The sequence below is a fragment of the Heteronotia binoei genome, chromosome 8, assembly GCF_032191835.1.
Source record: "Heteronotia binoei isolate CCM8104 ecotype False Entrance Well chromosome 8, APGP_CSIRO_Hbin_v1, whole genome shotgun sequence".
Classification (NCBI taxonomy): Eukaryota; Metazoa; Chordata; class Lepidosauria; order Squamata; family Gekkonidae; genus Heteronotia; species Heteronotia binoei.
Window position 1 is genome coordinate 3,927,763 of NC_083230.1, and position 17,994 is coordinate 3,945,756.

At 44.3% G+C, this 17,994-nt stretch overlaps 1 protein-coding gene across 15 annotated transcripts in view; it reads left to right on the top strand.

The window, feature by feature from the left end:
* MAGI2 (membrane associated guanylate kinase, WW and PDZ domain containing 2) overlaps positions 1-17,994 on the top strand; it is a 972,748-nt gene that overhangs the window by 379,760 nt on the left and 574,994 nt on the right. For all 15 annotated transcript variants that reach the window (XM_060244677.1, XM_060244666.1, XM_060244681.1 and 12 more), the window contains one exon: positions 5,404-5,523. In XM_060244677.1, the coding sequence (XP_060100660.1) occupies positions 5,404-5,523 (120 nt within the window). The remainder of the gene's footprint in view (positions 1-5,403; positions 5,524-17,994) is intronic.

A 17,994-nucleotide genomic window follows, 5' to 3' on the forward strand; every position in this document is an offset into this window, starting at 1 on the left:
GTAATAACTGCTCTTGAGAGGAACAGCTCTGCGAGAACTTGTGACTGACTCAGTCACATCAGCAGGTGCATGTGGAGGAGTGGAATCAAACCTGGTTTGCCCAGATAAGAGTCCATGCACTTAACCACTACACCAAACATTTGATTATTCTTTTGGATCCAATCTTAATATTGGAGAGACAGGATGGTACTATTGCTAGAAGCATCTTCTGCCACTAATCTCTGATGCATCAGCTGTTTTATCTTCTAGATTCAGCCAATCTGGTCACATTGATCCAAGATTTTCAGTGACATCCTAAGCAGAGTTGCACATTTCAAAGTTCATTGAGATCAATACGCTTAGAATGGTATACCTCTAGTTAGGCTGACACTGCTTGTGCCCTCATAATTGGATGATTGTAACATAAAACGTGCATATCAGCAACCTCATCATTTTACATACTGCATGTGCATATTTATGCACATATATGCAACAGTGTGCAAATAATCCAAATCATAAATAAGTCCAAATCATAAATCTAAAAACAGCTCCAACGAACCACTAGCAGAGTAAAGCCGGTTTCGGATGGCCAGGTCCTTCCTCCAGGGAGCGTCTTGCAAAACATGCAGTATATGTGTAGAAAATATTCACAATGTTCAAATCTTTCACAAATTAATGCACAAAATCGGAACGCTGCTGCCTCCATCTGGTCAGCAAGTTAAATGCGTCCCTACCAGCAAATGTCCCTACCAGCAAACATTGAAATAATGAAATAAGGGTAGAGTTTTAGTGTGAAGAGTGAAGCAATATAGTGGTATGAAATTCTAGCTTGGATAAAGTAGTAATGCGAAACAGGAGTTCAGGCTGGTTATGCCTGTAAACTGTGGTGCTTGGAAATTGATTTCAGTAACCTCTGCATACATAGTGCAAATCCAGAATTTCTATGAATTTTCTATGGGAATAAATCTCCACAGGGAATAATAGAGTTCCCAGGAGACATTTTTCTCCCCTCCTCCCGCTTTCTGATGACCCTGAAACCGGGGGATCCCCTGCCCCCACCTGGGGATTGGCTACCCTTTATCTAACATCCATTAATCTTACATTTGACAAACAAGATGTTTCTGGCTTTCTTTCAGCTTTACTGTCCTTTCATCCAGTATCGTATCAAAACTTCCTTGTTAAAAATGAAATAGAACTCTTCTCTGGACAACCTTTGCATTATCTTAGTTGGCTGTTTTCCCAGACTTTTCATCTCTACATTCTACATCTCTACACATTACATTTTCTGCTATTTAATATGTTTTTTTCTACATTAACACATGCATATAGAAGACATACAAATACTTGTTTATGAAATATTCCTACTAGATATGTATGAAAAATAGTAATCCTTTTCGGCCATTTCTTAGAAAAATCAAATTTTAATGCATTTTTTCGGTGTCAAAATAGGTCATGTCTTTTTTTTTGAATACATGCTTTTTTCTTTCTTGAATACATACTTTTTTCTACATTTAAATCACCAGGAAGCTTTTATTTATTTTATTAAAATATTAAACTTTCATTTTTCAATAAAAGTTCCCAAAGAAAGCATTCTTTTTAGCCCCTTGAGGGCCCTCTCTGTATAGGAAAATACATTTTCTGTTTTTCCCAATTATATTAAATTGTTAACTCTCATAATTTATGTCTTGTTAACATACTTTCATTGATACAGATATCTGAGATAAGACTGATATCTCTAATACTTGAACATCTGCTCATTAGTTTCTTGGCTATTGTTCAGTCTTGACTGGCCTTGGTTTTAATTGGCTGAAAATACTTTCATTTGTTAACATAATACTTCAGTTTAATTCTTTCATAGTAATTTTCCATTAAACACACAGCCTGATCAGAGTATTTAAGATAGATAAATTTCATTGACTAAATATGAGTCTTAATAATTCAATATAAACATTTTAAGGTATTTTTAAAGATGCAGAAGAGAAAAACTAATTTAATCTTTTCTTGGTTTCACAAATCCTTGTTCACAGCTGTACATCAATAAATCTGTTATTTCCTTTGGCTAACGAGCAAAGCTTTTGAGATAGGAGTGTCTTGCTTGTTCAGGGATTTCTTTAATTTAATAATTCTCCCCTGTGTTTTGAGGTTCCTCTCACCATGGGGAAAATGGCTTCATATTTCCCCCTCTTATTGACACCCCAGCACCAAAGAGCTTTCTCTCTGCTAGATTTCATTCTCTGCCCTCTGCCATACTTCTTGGCAGGTTTAACAAGATGACCTACTCTCTTAGATTCTGTCCTTGTGACCAAACATCCATTGAAACAGTCCCTCGTGTTTTGCTCCACTGTTTTTTATATTCACAGCTTCGTAACTCACTTCTGTGTCCCATTTTGGAGAAATCAGGAGGCTGTTCAGATGCCTTGGAAGTCTGTAGGCTCCTGAGCAGTTTCTCCCTGAAAGACACTGAAATAGTAGCCAAGTTCATTTTTCTGGCCACCGTGATACGCCAAAGGATTTTGTAGCCATAGTTTTAATTGGTAATGATGTTTCTAAATTTTAACTGTACCTTTTGTATTTTATGGGTAATTTTTATTCTATATAACTTGGTAATCCTTTTACTCTGTATAACTGATTTCTTTTATGCCAATAAAGGCTGATGATGACTTAATAACAACTGCATGCTGTCAGCAAATGGAGCATCTAATTCAAGCCATTTAGGAGCTCATCTCAAAGCAAGTCAATGCCAGATGGCCAAACGTGTCTGTTGAAGTTGGAGCACTCCTTCAGTTTGGGAATTTCTGAAAACAGAATGCATTTAGCTGAACTCACAGCAACTGTTGTGTCTGGGCCAGGAAACTGAAGTCCAAACTAGACGTAACTTTCAAGATATGATCACCACAGCAACTGGCTGTCACACTGCAGCCGTAAGTTTCCTGTAGGGACTCTATTCCAAAGCTCTACAGAAACCTGATACGGATTGGGACCATGGTGCAGGGAGAAGGCACTGTGCTGTTTTACACATCCAAAATGGCTGTAGGTGTGTTGTTTGACCCACTGTAAGACTACATGTGAAGTGTTTGGTACGCATTGAGGACCTCAGTGAAGCAAATAACATACACACCAGGGAAAGGGAGAAATAAGATATTTTGGGCCATTATGGTAAAGCTCTTTCTCTCCAAGGGAGATCCTTCCTACACAGGATGCAGGAAGGGGTTTTAGCATCATGGCTAGAAAAGTCTCTTCCCTTCCTCCTTTGTGTGTGTGTTTAAATTCTGCCTGCTAAAGAATTCTGGAGAAGCTGAAAGCTCACTTAGTGTTTTGTGTCATTTTTGTACATTTAAATAAAAGGTATTGCATATCTTTTGTTCAGGCATTTTGCCTTTGGACAAACATGGCTACCTGGAACCTTTCTCAGTTTTGGTAGATGTGCTACCTGTTCTTAGTACTCTGCTTTCTTCCAATAGGCACTGTTTGCACAGCTGTAAATAAAGCAAGTCTTACAAAGACACCATACAGCAGGGGTGGCCAACGGTAGCTCTCCAGATGTTTTTGCCTACAACTCCCATCAGCCCCAGCCAGCATGGCCAATGGCTGGGGCTGATGGGAGTTGTAGGCAAAAAACATCTGGAGAGCTACCGTTGACCACCCCTGCATACAGCATTGGTGCTCATTCAAAGGACACTTAACTGAGCAGTGCTGCCTTTGTAACTTTTTACTGCTTGAAGAACTGGTGAGGACACAACAGGATTTAAGAGCCTTTGTGTAACCATTCCTAGTAACGCAGCAATTTTTATTATGTGGCCTACCTGGAAGTAGAGTGCCCTTTAATTGCTTTCAGTAGTTGCAGTAGCATTAGAATTATGAAGAGTGATTGCTTTAATTTTGAATAATGACTGCTTTCAGCATCAAATCCAACAGCATTATAAATAGGGCTTTTTTTGAGCAGGAATGCAGTTCCAGCTGGCTTTGTGTCAGGGGGTGTGACCTAATATGCAAATGAGATCCTGCTAGACTTTTTCTACAAAAAGCCCTGTGTGAAACAATGATGGTGTCAGGGGGTGTGGCCAAACATGCAAATGAGTTCCAGCTAGGCATCTTCTACAAAAAAAGTCCTGAGTACAATGCTATTTAGGTCCGATTAATAGACAGTATGTTGCATTATTTGTAAGAAATTGTGCATTTTCTGGGAAATTGCATTAGCTTATCAAGCAGCAGAGTTCAGTTGTTGGTCAAATCAGGGCTTTTTTTGAGCAGGAACACACAGGAACGCAGTTCCAGCTGCCTTGGTGTCAGGGGGTGTGGCCTAATATGCAAATGAGTCCCTGCTGGGCTTTTTCTACAACAAAGCCCGGTGTGAACAATGGTGATGTCAGAGAGTGTTGTCTAATATGCAGATGAGTTCCTGCTGGGCTTTTCCTACAATAAAAGCCCTGGGTCAAATCATGTCACAACCAGCAGACAGTCCAGGCAACCCCTGAAATACTTGTTAGCATAATGACTGGAAATTGTTTCACTGCTCACAGTTAGAAAGGGGAACAGCAAGGCAGTTTGTTTACAGTCACAGACAAAGTAAAAAAACCAAGCATTTAAAAGCTTCAACACAGAAGATAAAATCTATGCTATAATAAGTATTAGGATAGACAATTGTCTTAATATGTTCAATATAAGAGTTACATCAAAACGCAAGTTAAAACTAAACATCTTAAAACTGAGAAGCAGTAAAACGAGTCTTTCAGATGCTATAGCAGGCAGCATAGAACTTGGCAACAGCTTCGGAAATGAGCTGGTTTTCAGCCAAAAGCATGAGATTAAGACATTCTTATTCCAGCAGCCCAGAACAGTGATAGTGAAGGTCTTCCAGCCCCACAAGGACCATCTGTGAGTCTGACACTTAATGAGATCTGATGGTGCAGGTTCTGCTCAAACGAGTGGGGCTTTAGCGGGACATTCCAGAACACTTTCAGTAGTTTTGATACCTGTGGAGGCAAGGTTGTGCTCCCTGCAAACTGCTTATCCTGACCATGCAAGCTACTGGGACCCAGGACACATGTATTCTGTAAGCATGATTTCCAACAATGGCAGTTTTAAAGCTCTACAGTCCTTGTTTATAATACTTCAGAGATTGCTTCAGTTAGTTCAGCCCTGCCTCCTAGTTGTCCTAATTTATTCCAAAAAAATTTATACGTTGTCCATGAGCATGGTTAAAATTTTTGTATCATACCTCCCAAAAGTTTTGTAGGCAGCTGTAAAGGGTATGGAGTTCAGAAGTCTTACTGGATGGGGAACGATGCCAATAACATGTTTCACTTAGCAACCTCAAGTTGTCATGAAACCTCACAATAAAGTTAATCTGGCACAAGCTATTTCCAGCTAGCCAGTGCCTGTTAAAGTGCTTAATAATGGTATGTGTTCTTTCTTTCAAATTAGGCACTACAAGGCCTCATAAGGAGGGTGAAGTCCCTGGTGTGGATTATATTTTTATCACTGTTGAAGACTTTATGGAATTGGAGAAAAGTGGTGCTCTTTTGGAAAGCGGAACATATGAAGGTAAGTGTGTGTTTTTCTTGTAACTGTGTTTACGTTTTCACTGAGTTCTCTCCTTCACACCCATTCATTCAGCCAAACAGCCTAATCCTCCGTAATTAGCTCTAGAGAAGTTTGAGTTCATTGTACCAAACACTTGAACCAATTTATGTATTTTTCAGTCCAAAGAACTGCTCATTCAGCGTGTCCCAGGACAGGGATTGTGAATAGGAATGCTGGATGTGGCAAGATGGTCTTGTCTTCCCACCTTGCTCAGCTCTCTCTGCACCTTTTTACAAATTATTTATGACCCTGCAGATGTTGGGTGTATGTTCAGGAAGCTGAATCAGCTCTTTTAAAGTGAGGAAAGAAAGCTTTGCAATGTCACGGACATTTCTGAAGGGGAAAAAAGCTTTTGAAAAGAAATTGCAGCACCACTAACTGCCTGGCAAATAGATGGGGGATTTGAGTGGTACGTTGATTTAAAAATATCTTCTTGAGCAGATGAAGAGCTGGCTGATTAATAATGCCCCTAAGGGTTCTTGTTGATTCACCTGATGTCAGATTTGCTCAGGATTGTTAAAAAATGTGTGAAATATGCTGATCTGTTCATATTTCAGTGAAATCTGATTAGAATCACAGTATGGAGGTCACAAGAAATGCTTCAGCAGCTTAGTGATTAGAAATTAATGTCTTGAAATGTGAATACAGAATATGACAGATCAATTTTCAGCACAGATGCCTCTTAAGCAGCACATTGGTAGGATCTAGATGTACATTTGAAAGAATTTTGTCATTAGATTTGTTTCTTTCATCAACAGCAATAAAAATCAGAAGTAAAGTAGAAACATCCTTTCCAAAAAAATTATAGAAGAAATTGTAAATACCCAGTGTGAAAAAGTTCTACTTTGTTACCTCATCAACACACTGGAAATTAGTTTTTCATGTCAATACATAAACTGTAGAATAGAATTCTCAATAAGACATGCCTGGAAAAAAAAAGTCTATTTTCTTACTGTCTCTTCAGGATTGCATTTTAGGGAGAAGTCTGGAAGAACAGTCATAAATGCAGTTTGACATGTTATCATGTCTTGTGCCTTTACTGTGTGTTGTTACAGATCTGTGAGCCATGTGCAGGGTTGCGTTATTCTAGTTGGAGAGAACTCTCTAAGTCTCAGAATGGGTACTTCATGTCAGGTTGTTTTTGCTATCCTCTAGGGGTGTATAGAAGAGAGCATGGTTTGGTTTGGTTTTTTGAGCCAAAATACCCAGGAACAGAATTCCAGCTTGCTTGGAGAGCGTTCTAGCTGGCTTGGAGAGAAGGCAAGCACACCTATTGTGTGGCTTGGAGAAAACAGGCACTTAGAAAGACTGCTAACTGCCTGCTTCCTAGGCCTGCCAATCCCTAGATCCCAGTTTTCAGGCTCCTCCCCTCTGCCAGGCAGCTGGCAGGCTAGAAGAAGCTTGGGAATGGCTTGCTTTTTGAAGGGTGTGTGTGCCATTAAATTTCTGTAGGAGCCTGGCTGGGGGCAGGGTGAGCCAGCAGAGCCATTTGGGTCTTCCTGCAGTCTGTGAAAAAGTAAGAGCATCTGTTGTTTTGCATTCGTTTTAGAAGTCCTTTGCACAGTAAAATAGTGAAGCTGTGAGAAAGTAAGTCTTTATTTTGCATTTGTTTTAGAAGTCATTTGCACACTAAAATAGTGAAACTGTAGGAAAGCAAGAGAGCCTCCATATGTTTTGCATTCATTTTAGGTCATTTGCACAGTAAAATAGCCAGTAAAGAGTAAGCTAGGACCTTTAGTTTCCCTGTGTTAGTCTGAAGAACTTGTTTGAAACTTGGTTACATTTAACAACTAACTCTCCTGAGAAAATTGCCCCTGTGAGATCACAAAAGTGTGTGTGTACTGTGTTTATTTGGGCTGCTCTGTGTATGTGTGTGTCTTAATTCCTTGAGCTACCCTTAGAAGTTTCTTCTATATTATTTGTCTTTGATATTATTAGTTAGTATTATTATTGTCTTCCCTCTTCAGAGTTCTTTTCACAGACCTTTGTGTAACTCTGCTTTAAATGGTTCTTAATACTTGGGGTGACTCATTTGAACTGACCATGCTTATTTCCACCTTTGTCACAGTCTTAATATGTTGTAAGCTGCCTTGTGGGGCATATGTTGGGAAAGTGTGATTCTTAAATGTATTCCTGCTGTTAAAGCTATACTCCATGGTATTGGTTCATACCGACTGACAATGTATCTTGTCTGTTTGAACTTTCCTGAGAGAGGCTCATTATTCAGCTGTACAGTATTTGTTGTATATGTGATCAGAATTGTGACTAATATATGGAGTTCTTGCCTGGCTCATTGGAACCTGTAGGACTGAGCTTGGGGACTCAGGAACAATAGGCAGCAGGATCCAAATCCCTGCTGCTCTGCTCCAATCACGAGCCCCCTGCTGGTTTGAATGGTCCAATAGCATGCTAGTGTGGGAACTTTGAATGTATATATAATTGGCCCCATTGGCCCAGTCCTCCAGTCTTTGAATGCTGCGCTATACTATACTGTATATAATAAAAGAGCTATGATCACTACCACCTCACCTCATCATTGCATGGAACCCACTATATTATAGTGGCAACGAAGGTGGGATCCTGGTAAGCGAGCCCAGCAGCAACTGGCACCGCACTGCGCACCGCTGCCGCTGCATCCAGCTCTGTGCACCGCATCACCAACGCTGACGATGGCCACTATGCCAGGAACGATTCCAGAGTTCGATGTGGCCATCCCAGAGCAGTGGGAGACATGACTGGAGAGGCTGGAGAACTTCATCAATTACCACGGGGTCAAGGGGGCCATGAAGAAATTGCTACTGCTCAGCTCTTGCGGCATGAACAACCTGGAGCTGGCGTAAGGTCTAATGGTGCCCATCAATCTCAAGGAAGCCACCTTTGAGAACATTACCTCTGCCTTCATGACCCACTTTGCACCACAGCTGATGGTCCTGGCCTGCTGCTTTTATTTCTCAAAGTGCCGCCAGCAGCCCAAGTCTGTGGGAGACTTCGTCACGGCCCTACGCTAGCTGTCACTCTGCTGTGATTTTCCCTGGCTTGGCAAGGCTCTGAGGGACCAGTTCATCTTTGGGCTGTGGGACGAGAAGCTTCGACGGATGCTGCTCGGAAAGGGCGACACTGACCTCACCAAGGTGAAATTTTTGGCTCCTGGACCCATCCTCTTTTCTATATCCAGGGAAATCATCGTCTCTATTCCTACATATGTTGACTGCTGTTGTCTGTGAACTTAGTCTTGTTTTCCCAAATTGCTCACAGTTAAAATAAATCCCAGCCTACATGTGTTAACTGCTGAGTCTGGTGTGTGTACTCATACACAGTTGTGGGGGAAAGAAGAACAGGGACTCCTCTCCACCTGCCTAAAGGCTACTCCTCTGTACAGTGATGGGAACCCCCCAGAACTTGCAGGGTCACTTCATCATGGCTGGGACAGGAATACACAACTGGTAGCTGCAGCAGCCAGGCCATGAGATGCCCAAACAAGCAGGGAGGGACTGCAGACTCTAGGTTTAGGTAGCACCAGAAACACCCCAAAGCACTGCCTGGGAAAGGGAGCAACCTGGAAGGCAGCTAAGGGAGGATTTCAGGACACTTCTGGTTGGGTGAAGGGGTTGGACCATTCAAACCAGCAGGGGGCTTGTGATTGGAGCAGAACAGCAGAGATTTGGATCCTGCTGCCTATTGTTCCTGAGTCCCCAAGCTCAGTCCTACAGGTTCCAATGAGCCAGGCAAAAACTCCATATATTAGTCACAATTCCGATCACATATACAACATCCCTTCCCCCGAAGTTTGCAAGCCTAGCAGACATGTCAAGACTGATGTTTCAATAACGAGACCTTTTTGATAAAAGTTTCTAGTTTACTGCAACATGTTGTTAGACTATAGAGTTAAATTGAAAGACTGGCGAGTACACAATCAAGGCACGCATTTAAGGTATACATCAAAGGGATTCTTGAGGGAGGGGCACTCTATGCAGGGCACATTCACACATTGATGTTACTATTTCGTTCTCAGGCCTGGCCGGCCTTGGGCGCCTTCTTGGCACCAGTTCCCCCCACGCTCTCCTGAGAAGGCACTACTATCTTGTTCCCATATCCCCATTTCAAAGCATTGCTACATAACAAAGGGAAGGAGGGGGGAGAAGGAGAGATCAAGCTAGCAGCATTGGTATACAGTGTGGTTTTTACCCAGGATCCTTTTCCTGAACCAAAGATGCATTTTATAGAAATTACAGCAGACTTGACAAGACATAGTCCCTGAAATATGCTGGCTTGCGATACTCCCGCGTAGACCTCCTGAGCTCGAGTGGGTGGTGGAGTGGTCGTGGTTTCCGTGGTGGCGAGTGGCGGGGCCAGCAATACGGTGCTACCAGCTGGCAGTTCTTTGGTTTCAGTGACTGCTGATTCTGCCCAAAGGGCGGGAGTCCGTGCCTCTGACTCAGCCATGTTGGTCTGGGGAGGAGTCGGAGCGACGGACTTGTCGTTGGGACTGTAGTCCTCAACCTCTTTCTCAGGGGCATCGTGAGACCAGAGCTGGTCTATGTGCTGCCTTAAAGTGGACCCGCCCTCCGTAGTTACTTTGTACATCATGGACCCCAGAACCCAGGCAACTATTGCCGAACTCCATGCTGGACCCCCCCCCTCAAAGTTCTTAGCCATGACCAGGTGCCCTGTATCTTAGTCATGATTAGGTGCCCACAGGGCACCCTAACTACCTCTGGTACTTCCTGGAGTTCTAAGGCCCGGTCTGGGTGTAGCCAGTCCAGGAGTGTGGCCAGTCACTGGACCATTAAGAGTTCCACCGGGCTGCGGCCAGTGGCAGTGGAGGGGATCACATGCTGGACCAGTAAGAACTCTGCAAGGCAGGCCTCCCAGTCCCCATGGATGATGTGGCAGAGTGATTCTTTAGTCGTCCACACCATCCTTTCAGCTTGGCCATTGGTGGCTGGGTGGAAGGGGGCTAACCCGATATGCCTAATGAGGTTCTGGGCACAAAAATCCTGGAACTCCCCCAAAGTGAAGGCCGTTTCATTATTGGAAACCAGCATGTCCAGTAGGCAAAAACTCAGCAGAGGCCACTGATGGTGTCCCTAGGAGGAGGTGGAAGCTACTGGAATCATCTCCAGCCATTTCGAGTGGGAATCCACAATTAGAAAGAACGTTTGTCCCTGGAAGGGTCCTGCAAAGTCCAGATGAAGGCGGGACCAGGGGTTACGCATGGACTCCCAATGCTGCATTGGTGCTAGGGAGGGGTGGGGGAGCCAGTCAGTTCTCCTGATATGGCTGGCATCAGGCGACTGAAGACTCGATCATGTCATCGATCCTGGGCCACCAAACCTAGCTGCGGCTGCCTTCCTGCGCACAATCCCTGAGTGGGTTTCATGCAGCACAGTGAGGATGCACTGCCTCAGTGTCATGGGCACCACCACCCTGCTCCCCCAACAAACACCCCTTATGAACTGAGAATTTGTCCTGGTGGGACACAAAGGCTGTAAACTCTGGGGGCCCCTGGCTGGTGGGCCATCCCCTCCACACCCAGTCCAAAACCAGGGAGAGGATCTTATCCCTGGTGGAACAGCGGGGAATGTCCTTAGTGTGGACTGGGCAGTCTGGGAGGGACTCCAATAGCAGGATCTGGTGCACTGGGGCATGATCCGGGCCCTCTGTCAGCAGCGCCAGGTGGCTCAAGGTGTCTGCACAGCACATCGCTTTCCCCGGGTGGTACTGGAAGGCGTACTGGTACCCCACAAGGAAGATGAACCACTGCAGTATCCAGGGCGACAGCATCTGGAGCGTTTGACAGTCAAGGGCAAACAGGTCCAGTAAGGGCTTATGGTCCATTCAGATGGTGACGAGCCGGCCGTAAAGGTAATCATGGAATTTTTTAACCTCCGCCACAATCGCCAGGCCTTCCTTGTTTATTTGCACATAATTGCACTCTGTTTTCTGCAGTGTCTTTGAATAATAGGTTACCGGGACCTTGTGGCTATCTGGCAGCATGTGGGCCAGGACTGCGCCCACCCCATAGGGGGAGGTGTCGCAGGACAAGATGACGGGCAGCCGCTCATCGAAGTGCACCAGCAAGCTATTTGATGTTAGAATGTCCTTTACCGCCTGGAAGGTGGCAGCTTGCTGGAAGGCGGCAGCAAACCCACGAAGCCCATTTGTCCAGGAGCTACCGCTGCCTTGTAGGGAACGAAGGCATTATAAAAATTGAGAAGGCCGAGGAACACTTGTAATTCAGACTTGTTGGTGGGGGCTGGTGCATCTCAGATGGCCATGATTTTGTCTTTAGCCAGGTGGATTCCGCACACATCACTGTGTAGCTCAAAAAGTCTATCGTAGGGACCCCAAGCATACATTTCTCCCTCTTTACCTTGAGACCCACCTCGTCAAATCGCTGAAGCACTGCATGGAGGCGGAAGGTGAATTCTTCGGTGTCTGTGGCGTTCAGCGCATCGTGAAAGAATGGCTGGACCCTGAGGGATGCCTTTTAAAAGAGAATCCATTAAGTTCTGAAAGTTTCCGGGGCCACACTGACCCCAAACTGAAGGTGCTTAACCCGGAAATGTGTAACGATGGTTTGGGCCTCAGCCCTAGTGGTGTCCACAGGGAGTTGCTGGTATGCTTGGGTCAGATCCAGCTTTCCAAAAATGATTTCCCTGGATATAGAAAAGAGGATGGGTCCAGGAGCACCTTAAAGACTAACAGAAGTTGTGGCAGAGCAGGAGCTTCTTCAGATACTGCTAGAATGTGAGTCCATCCGTACTATATATTGGAAAGTGGAGTGATTTCAAATGCGGAATGTCATTAGCAGGCAAGTGACAATAGCGGGTGTGATTGGATTAGGTGAGATATGTAGGAGGGGTAGTAGGTAGTATCAGTTTTATTCTATAAGGTGCTACTGAACTCTTGCTCTTTTCTGCTGTTAAAAAGGTCAAGGTAGTCCCCTGTGCAAGCACCAGTCATTTTCAACTCTGGGGTGATGTTGCTTTCACCACGTTTTCATGGCAGACTTTTTACGGGGTGGTTTGCCATTGCCTTCCCCAGCCATCGACACTTCCCCCCCAGCAAGCTGGGTGCTCATTTTATAGACCTCAGAAGGATGGAAGGCTGAGTCAACCTGTAGCTGGCTACCTGAACCAGCTTCCGCTGGGATCGAACTCAGGTCGTGAGCAGAGGGCTCCGACTGCAGTTCTGCAACTTTACCACTCTGTGCCACGGGACTCTTTTTCTACTGTTACAGACAGACTAACATGGCTACCCATTTCGATCTGTTTCCTGACTATAGTCATATAAACAGTCAACCTGTACATGGGAGAAGTACAGCAGTGAGAAGATGGCCACCAAGGTGCTTCTGCAGCCCACTTGACCCAGGAGAGGCAGCACAGAAAGGGGGTGCTTCAGTTGGGGAGATGCCTCAAGCTGCCCCTGCCTGTTTCCTGTGCTGCAGTCGGCTGAGTCCAAGGGACCTGAAGTGGCACAGGCATAGATACAGAAGGGGCTTGCCTCTTCCTCATCACCTGTGCCACCACCATTGAAGTCTGCAGAGCATGCTGCTAACCCTCCACATCCATCAGAGATCAGCCATAAATCCAGCCCCTCAAAACTGTCAACCATAGCTGGAAAAGCAACTATCTTTTTTAAAAAGAAAATTTTAAAAACTTTAAAGCTAAGATTTGTTCAGGCAAACTGTTGTCTGTGAACTAAGTCTTGTTTTCCCAAATTGCTCACAGTTAAAATAAATCATTGCTTTATGTTATACCTAATCTAGGTCCATGTAATCATGTGCAGAACTGAAAAACCAAAAATGGAAATGTCATTATCCTTCTTTCCCAAACCCATCAGCCCACTGAGACAGAAAACACTGTCAGTCTTATTTGTATTATAAATCTAAGAAGGTGATTTGCCAGTATCCTGCTTGCATTTTTAAACTTCTGCTTTTTAGATATTATTTTATTTTATTTATTTTATTTTAGTCTATTCTATTTTTAGCCCACCCTTCCTGTAAGGCAGACTCAAGACAGGTTACATCATAAAAGCAATCAGCAGTAAAAACAATAAAAGACCAATTTAAAATATATAAAATCTAAAACTACAGAGTGACAATAGAGACTAAAATGGCAGATTCTGCCTCACAGACATGGCCTATTGTCCAGGTCCAGCAGATCTCATAGCACTGGGATGGAATGAAGGGGGGAGGCCAGTAACAAATGACGTCCACTGCCTCAGCTGAAAGCCTGGCGAAAGAGCTCTGTTTTACAGACCCTGCAGAATTGGAGCAGATCCCGCAGGGCCTGGATCTCCAGGGGGGAGTTCATTTCACCAGGCAGGGGCCAGGGCTGAAAAGGCCCTGGCCCTCGTCGACTCCAGATGGATGTCTCTGGGGCCAGGTATTACCAAAAGTTGTTGAGCAGTTGATTGTAAAGACCTACGGGGCTCATACAAGGAGAGGCAGTTCCAAAGGTAAGCTGGCCCCTGGCTGTATAGGTCTTTAAAGGTAAGTACCAACACCATGAACCAGATCCAGTACTCAATAGGTAGCCAGTGCAGTACAGGCGACGATGTCAACATCCGTGCAGCGGCATTCTGCACCAGCTGGAGTTTCTGGAGGAGGGTCAAGGGCAGCCCCACTTAGAGAGAGTTACAATAATCTAGCCTGGAAGTGACCATTGTATGGGTCTCTGTGACCAGGTCGTGGGAGGCAAGATATGGGACCAACTGTCTGACCCACCTCAGATGGAAAAAGGCCGATCTGGCAGTGGTGGTAACCTGGGCCTCCTTAGTCAGAGAGGCATCTAGGAATACCCACAAGCTCTTCACCCTCAACGTGGGCATCAATGGAGCCCCATCAAAGGGTGGGAGTCTGATCTCTGATCCCAGCCCCCTGTAACCTAAGCACAGGACCTCCGTCTTCGATGGATTCAATTTCAGCCGGCTCTGTTGCAACCAACCAGTCATGGCTGTCAAGCATCAATATTTCGAAATAATCAAGCTTTTGTTTTAAATCAAAGACTTGTTTTATTGAAACTCCATGACTTGTTCCAAGGACAGAAACTTTGGAAGTAATACTGAATACAAAGTTGCATAGTATCTTATAGACTACTTCAAAAGGCAGGGTTACAGATAACTTCAAAAGAATAACATAAGGATGTAAATGTGGTTGAAGGTTCAAAGGCTACTCACTACTATCTCTTTTATGACTAAGGAATGTTCACATCTCCATTTCTCACACATTTCCTGCTAGCTGATAAGACATGGCTGTGTGAATCTGGGGGAGAGGCACTTTACACCGTTTAATACAAGGTTACGCTACACATCCTGTGAGGAGAAGAATTTATTATGCATTCACAGGGGGGAGGGGAAAGAAAGGGGGGGAAGAAGAAGAAAAGCATGGACGAATTCAACAGTTAGAAATAGCATGCTTGACAATGGCTTGGAATGCCCTACCCAGTTCCTCTGGGGCCGGTTCTGGGAGGCCATCCATCAGCAGATAGAGCTGGGTGTCATCTGCATATTGATGACACCCAGCCCATACCTCTGGATAATCTGGGCAAGGGGGCACATGTAGATGTTGAATAACATTGGGAAGAGAATTGCTCCCTGTGGCACACCACATTGTAATGGGTGCCGCTGGGATAGTTCACCCCAAGTGCCACTCTCTGTCCTTAACCTTGGAGAAAGGAGACCAGCCATTGTAGGGCTAGCCCCTGTATTCCTGCATCGATGAGGCAGTGGGCCAACACTTCATGGTTGACCATATCAAACGCTGCTGACAGATCAAGAAGGATCAGCAGCGCCAAACCGTCTTGATCCAGATGCCTCTGGAGATCATCTACCAAGGCAACCAACACCGTCTCCATCTCATGGGCAGGGCTGAAGCCGGACTGGAAGGGATCCAGGACATCAGCATCCTCAAAGAAAGCCTGAAACTGCATTGCCACTGCCCTCTCCACTACCTTGCCCAGGAATGGCAGGTTCAAAACTTGGTGCTAGTTTGCTAGGACTGTAGGGTCCAAAGATGGTTTCTTCAGGAGAGGGCGGACCACTGCCTCCTTCAAGGCCCCTGGGAATGTCCCTGTTGAAAAGGACAAGTTGATGATCTCCCTCAGGAGAGTTTGTCTGCTGTTACTGCAGGCTTCAACCAGCGATGACGGACAAGGATCAAGGGGGCAAGGGATGGGTTTCACAGCAGCCAGGGTCTTATCCACTTCGTGCTGGGAGAGCAGGCTGATGGTTGTCAGAGGATTTGTCAGATGGTTCCAGACTTGTCTGAGGTGAATTTTACCTGCTATATAAATATTAGTTTGCTTTCATAAGTCTATCTCTATACCTTAAAAAGGCACACACACACACACACACCAACTAGCTTTGGAGCAGGAAGAGAATTGAATTTGATTTGAGTGGTATCAACCAATTACCTAAAGGACGCATGGTGGTGTCCTCACTGTTATAAGCAAATTGCCACTGAGGGTGGATGTGATTCATGGAAAAGATGTTCTACAAAATCCCTTTTAAATTAATGGAAACTTAATAGGATCAATACAACATTTCCCATACATTTCAGTAGGGCTTCGTCATGAAAGCTTCAGAATATGTCCAAGTGCAGCAATTGCTTTGAGAGAAATTCATTATTGAAAATGTTCATAGGGGAGACAGAATTTATCAATGTGTGGCAGGCTGCGAAGGAGTTCATGATATTGTCCCTCAGTTTGTTCACAAATTGTGAAACTGGATTATAAATGGTGCTAAAGAGATGCTCACTGAGCATGTCACCTGTGCATCTCACTTCTTGCTGCAGTGTTTATCTGAAAGAGAAGTAAATATTTCTTGTTGTCTTAAATTACTGGCTCTTTATTGGATCAGGGTATGGCTACTTCTCTTGGTAAAACTGTTAATCAGATGTGTAGAGCAAGTAAAATGACTTACATTTTTCTCTCCACTTTACCTCACAATAACCCTGTGAGGTAGGACAGGCTGAGCGTGTGAGCGACTGACCTGAGGTCACCCAGCAAGCTAGTTATTAGAAGTATGCACTGCAGTGTGCTTTGCTTTAAAAGCAAAGTTATGCTTTCCTTTAGAGTGATTTATCCTGGAAATGCAAGCTGAGTGCAGGGTATGATGCATACTGGAGATAGCCACTGGAAGAAAGAAGAAGGGGGGGGGGGGTGAGAATTGGAAAAAGAGGAAAGAACCATGAGAGCTTGAAACTTTATTTTTTTTGGGGGGGACACATTATGTCAAACTTTTAACTGCTTAAAAAAAAGAGTGTTCTGGTCAGGGTCTTTGTTCATTTATTTTTATTACAAGTGAAAACATATTTTACCATTTGGTCCATAACTCCCCCTACCAGTAGGATTCTACAATGTTCTTGGTCCTTACTTGTGATAATGCCTGCCTTTGGAAGTTTGTCATTGTTATTTCCTGAGGGAAAGGTACAGGAATTGTTTTGCTGTGACAGGAAGAGGTGGGGTTTTTGGTGTAGTGTGCTGGAAGTGATATCATTGGAAGCGTTGGCGCTTGGGAAATGATATCACTTTACCCGTGACATGGAAGTGACATCACAGGATATGACATCATGAAAGTGATGTCACATCCTGGCTCCACCCCCAAAGTCCCCAGATATTTCCTGAGTTGGACCTGGTAACCCTAAAGATCAGTTAAAATATATGCATACAAAACCAACAGTTGACCAGATGGCATATAAACTACGGTTGTGTTCACAAGCACTAAATAATGTGCTTTGCAACTGGATTTTAACTGTGTAAGAATGGCAAAATCCACTTGCAAAAAGTCACTGTTCCCAGGGAAAGAAGGGAGGGGAGGAAGCTGAGGGCAGTCTATAAATTAATAAAAACTCCCTGGTGTCACCCATAAACCTGGTGATACAGTTCTGTTTTACAGGCTTGGTAGATTGGGTTTAAAAGTTAATCACAACCCCAAGGAATAGTTACCTTTTTCTTTGTTCATTTTAGATACTTTAATTTAAAAAGTCAAGAAAAGTTTTTAAAAGCAAAAAATGTTATATTGCAACCAAAAGAGTAAACATATCAGTATGCTGGTTAACTGCAATCTGTATGCCATCATTCACTTCTCTCTTCTCTCTCTCTCGGCTTGGCTTTGCGAACGAAGATTTAAGAAGGGTGCAATAGTCCACGTCTGCTGCAGGCTCGCTGGTGGCTGACAAGACCAATGCGGGACAGGCAGGTCCGGCCACAGTGGCTGCAGGGAAAAGTCTGATTTAGGGTTGGTGCTGTAGCAGTGCGATTCTTCCTCAATCTCCTTTTGTCCTCAAGACCAGCTATGCGTGCGTTCTCAAAAGAAGAGACCGCCTGGTGGATGGTGTGCCTCCATGCTTTGCGATCTGAGGCTAGGTCAGACCACTGGTGATGCTTGATGCGACAGGTGCCAAGGGATTTCTTCAAGGAGTCCTTG